This window comes from Corvus brachyrhynchos, unplaced genomic scaffold (assembly GCF_000691975.1).
Source record: "Corvus brachyrhynchos isolate BGI_N302 unplaced genomic scaffold, ASM69197v1 scaffold4, whole genome shotgun sequence".
Classification (NCBI taxonomy): Eukaryota; Metazoa; Chordata; class Aves; order Passeriformes; family Corvidae; genus Corvus; species Corvus brachyrhynchos.
The window spans coordinates 168,032-170,979 of record NW_008237878.1 but is presented as its reverse complement, the minus strand read 5'-3'; the positions used below and the strand labels follow the sequence as shown (position 1 = coordinate 170,979).

Below are 2,948 nucleotides of genomic sequence, written 5' to 3'. Positions count from 1 at the left end.
GGCCGGCGGCCCTCCGGTTGGGGATGCTGACAGTCCAGGGTGAGTTGCCGGGCTGGCCGCCAACGATGCGCCCCTTCTGCTGCAGCCTCTCATCCCGCTGGCCACATTGTTCAAATGCCACCACGTCTGTGGGCAGGGTGGGCATCAGCCGGGGCTGCACCACCAGCACCCACCCCAGGGTGCCCACCCAGCACCCATGGGCTCCCACCTGCATTCTCCATAATGGAGGGCACCGTGCTGCCGGCTGCAGAGAGAAAACAGAGAGTGGCACTGGCACAGGATCCAGCCACCCCGAGGGGACCAAAACCACCCTGTGTGTGGCCAGGGTCCCCTCTAGCTCTGCAGGGAGGTGGGTAGGGGCTCACAACAGGGCTTGATGGCGCAATAGTCAAAGGGGGTGCGGGGGTCCATGGTGTAGCACCAGGGGCCATGGCTGTCGTTATCGGGGTTGCGGCAGTAGTTCTCCTCCAGGTGTGCCTCAGGGTGGGTGGCGGGTGAGATCCTGCCAGGAGGAAGTCACCATCACTGTTACCATTCCCATCCTCATCTCCATCCCCATCCCTGTCCCCACCACCCCCCCTTGCACACTCACTGGGGCACATGGGGTGTCTGGGCAGCCCATGGCTGGCAGGTGATTCCCTTGCGTGTCTTGCTGACGTGGCCGTGGTAGTGCTTGCCATGGCCGTGGTAGCACTCTGGGGACAGGCAGGGAGGGCTGGCACACCTGGCAGGGCCACCAGGGTGGGCACCCAGGGACATGTGCCTGGGGTGGCTCACCTTGGGCATCCTGCTCATCGGGGCAGCGGCGGATGTGGAAGCAGAAGGCGATGCGGATGGTGGAGCGGGAAGTGAAGCACCATGGTGCCTCTGATCCATCAGGGTTGCGGCAGTAGTTCTCCTGCAGGTCCCTGGAGGAGGGGCCGCATGGTTGTCCCCCTTCAATCCCACACTCATGGGTGCTGCCCACCACCACCCTCCTGGGGTGCACGGCCACCCCCTTACTTGCACGGGTACTTCTCTGGCACAAAGTGGTGCTTATGGGGCACCTGGGAGTCCCAGCGCTGGCAGGGAATCCCGGACACGGTGACATTCACACGGCCGCGGTAGCCTTCACCCTTGCCCCTGAAGCAGCCATTGGTGAGGTTGACAGCCCGTGGACGTTTTTCTGCTTGTGTGGCCAGAGAGAGGGGCAGAGTAGCAGGGTCAGGGTGGCACCCAGGACCCTCAGGCCCAGCTGTGCATGATGCTGGTGGGGACTTACTGCAGATGCGGATGCGACAGTATTCGCGCTCCCGCCCGGGGTCGGTGGTGTAGCACCAGGGCTGCTCGGAGCTGTCAGGGTTGCGGCAGTAGTTGTCATCCAGCCCCTTGTCAGGGTACCTGGGCCAGAGACAGGGAGCAGCAGTTGAGGTGGCACCATCACCCCAGCACAACCAGGGCACTGCACTGCTGAGGGCTGGGGGCTAGTACTTGTTGGGGTGGTAGGGGTGCTTGTGTGGGTGCTGCAGGTCCCAGCGCTGGCACTCCGTCCCTGATTCAGTGTGGTCCACAGTGCCACGGTAGTCCTCCCCATTGCAGGTCATGCAGACGGCTGCCAACAACTGTAGGGCTCAGTGTGGGGGAAACATAGCACAGGATGACCCTGGGATGTGGCACTCACCATCCTCACACTTCTTTATGCCGCAGCTCTGGTGCCGGACATTGGGATCGACAGTGTAACACCATGGGCCCCGCTTGTCCCGGTCGGGGTTTCGGCAGTAATTCTCCTCCAGCCCATTGCGGGAGGATGGCAAAAACCTGCTGGCATCAGAGTGGGTAGGAGGGCTGCCAGGAATCCTTTGCCATGGAGTGGGCACAGCCAGGATGATGCACTACCCCTGTCAGTGCCACTGCCCCCAAGCTGTCCCCATTGCTCCTGTGCTATCCCACACTGTCCCCAGCCCATTCCCCACTGCCCCTGCTGCCCAGGGTAATTGGCAGTTGCCACAGGGCAGCCAGGGACACGGGGGCACCTGTGGTCATGCGGTGTTGTGGACTGCCAATGCTGGCAGCGCAGCCCCTTCTCTGTTGTGGCCCGTGTGCCGCGGTAGCTGGAGCCGTCGCCCACGATGCAGTCCCGCAGGTAGTCTGAGCAGAGCCGGGCACCTCTTCAGAGCCCCAGGGCCGGGTCAGGGCACATGGACAATGAGGAGTCCTATGCCAGGTGGCTGTGCCCAGTCTGTGATGTCCCCATGCCCACCCATGGCACCAGCCCACCTTTCTTCTGGTACAGGTCATAGCGGATGTTTTTCTGAAGCTGGACGCGGGCTGAGTGCTGGGTCCAGGGCAGCAGCTGGCACAACTGGCTCTGCTGGTCATGGTGGAAAGCCCTGGGAGGCACAGAGTCTGTGGCACGGGAGTCTGGCATGGCATCATGTGAGGCCAGGGCCCACGGGACCTGGGTCACACACATGAGCACCCAGTATCCAAGTGCAGAGTGTGACCCAATGTTGTGGCCCCTGCACTCCCACTTGCCCTGCGGTGGCACTGTGTCCTGCTCACCGACAAGCCAGGCTGGTGGCACAGCGGTGGGCACACTGCTCCGCAGTGCCCTGCTCCGGCAGCGGTGGCGGTGGGTCCACAGGCACCATCAGCAGCTCGGTGGCTCGCAGGCGCTGGAAGTCATTGAGGGGTGAGCGGTGGCCTGGGGAAGTGTGGCAGGAGCTCAGCATGGCCATGGGGGCACAGCATGAGCACTGCGCCCTGTGGAATGTCGGATCCCTGCCCCATGGAGCAGGACATCCGTGTCCCATGGAGGAGGGGAACTCTGTCCTATGGAGCATGGGATCCCTGTCCCATGACCTGATCCATGTGCCATGGAGCAGGAGGGTCCCTGCCCTACATCGCCCGCTGCAGTCCCCTGCTTCCGGCTGCCCCCCTCTGCCGTGGGACAGGGCATGGCCTGCAGG

The 2,948-nt window shown here is 63.5% G+C and overlaps 1 protein-coding gene across 1 annotated transcript in view; it reads right to left on the bottom strand.

Annotated features, from left to right (window-relative positions):
* MST1 (macrophage stimulating 1) overlaps window positions 1-2,732 on the bottom strand; it is a 5,359-nt gene extending 2,627 nt beyond the window's left edge. The window contains exons 1-12 of the mRNA XM_017732284.1: window positions 2,542-2,732; window positions 2,257-2,369; window positions 2,013-2,127; window positions 1,661-1,797; window positions 1,471-1,591; window positions 1,262-1,380; window positions 1,003-1,168; window positions 778-908; window positions 593-695; window positions 366-502; window positions 209-244; window positions 4-126 (exon numbers count right to left, since the gene is read on the bottom strand). Of these exons, the coding sequence (XP_017587773.1) occupies window positions 4-126; window positions 209-244; window positions 366-502; window positions 593-695; window positions 778-908; window positions 1,003-1,168; window positions 1,262-1,380; window positions 1,471-1,591; window positions 1,661-1,797; window positions 2,013-2,127; window positions 2,257-2,369; window positions 2,542-2,717 (1,477 nt within the window). The 5' untranslated portion in view covers window positions 2,718-2,732. The remainder of the gene's footprint in view (window positions 1-3; window positions 127-208; window positions 245-365; window positions 503-592; window positions 696-777; window positions 909-1,002; window positions 1,169-1,261; window positions 1,381-1,470; window positions 1,592-1,660; window positions 1,798-2,012; window positions 2,128-2,256; window positions 2,370-2,541) is intronic.
* Window positions 2,733-2,948: the final 216 nt, after the last annotated feature.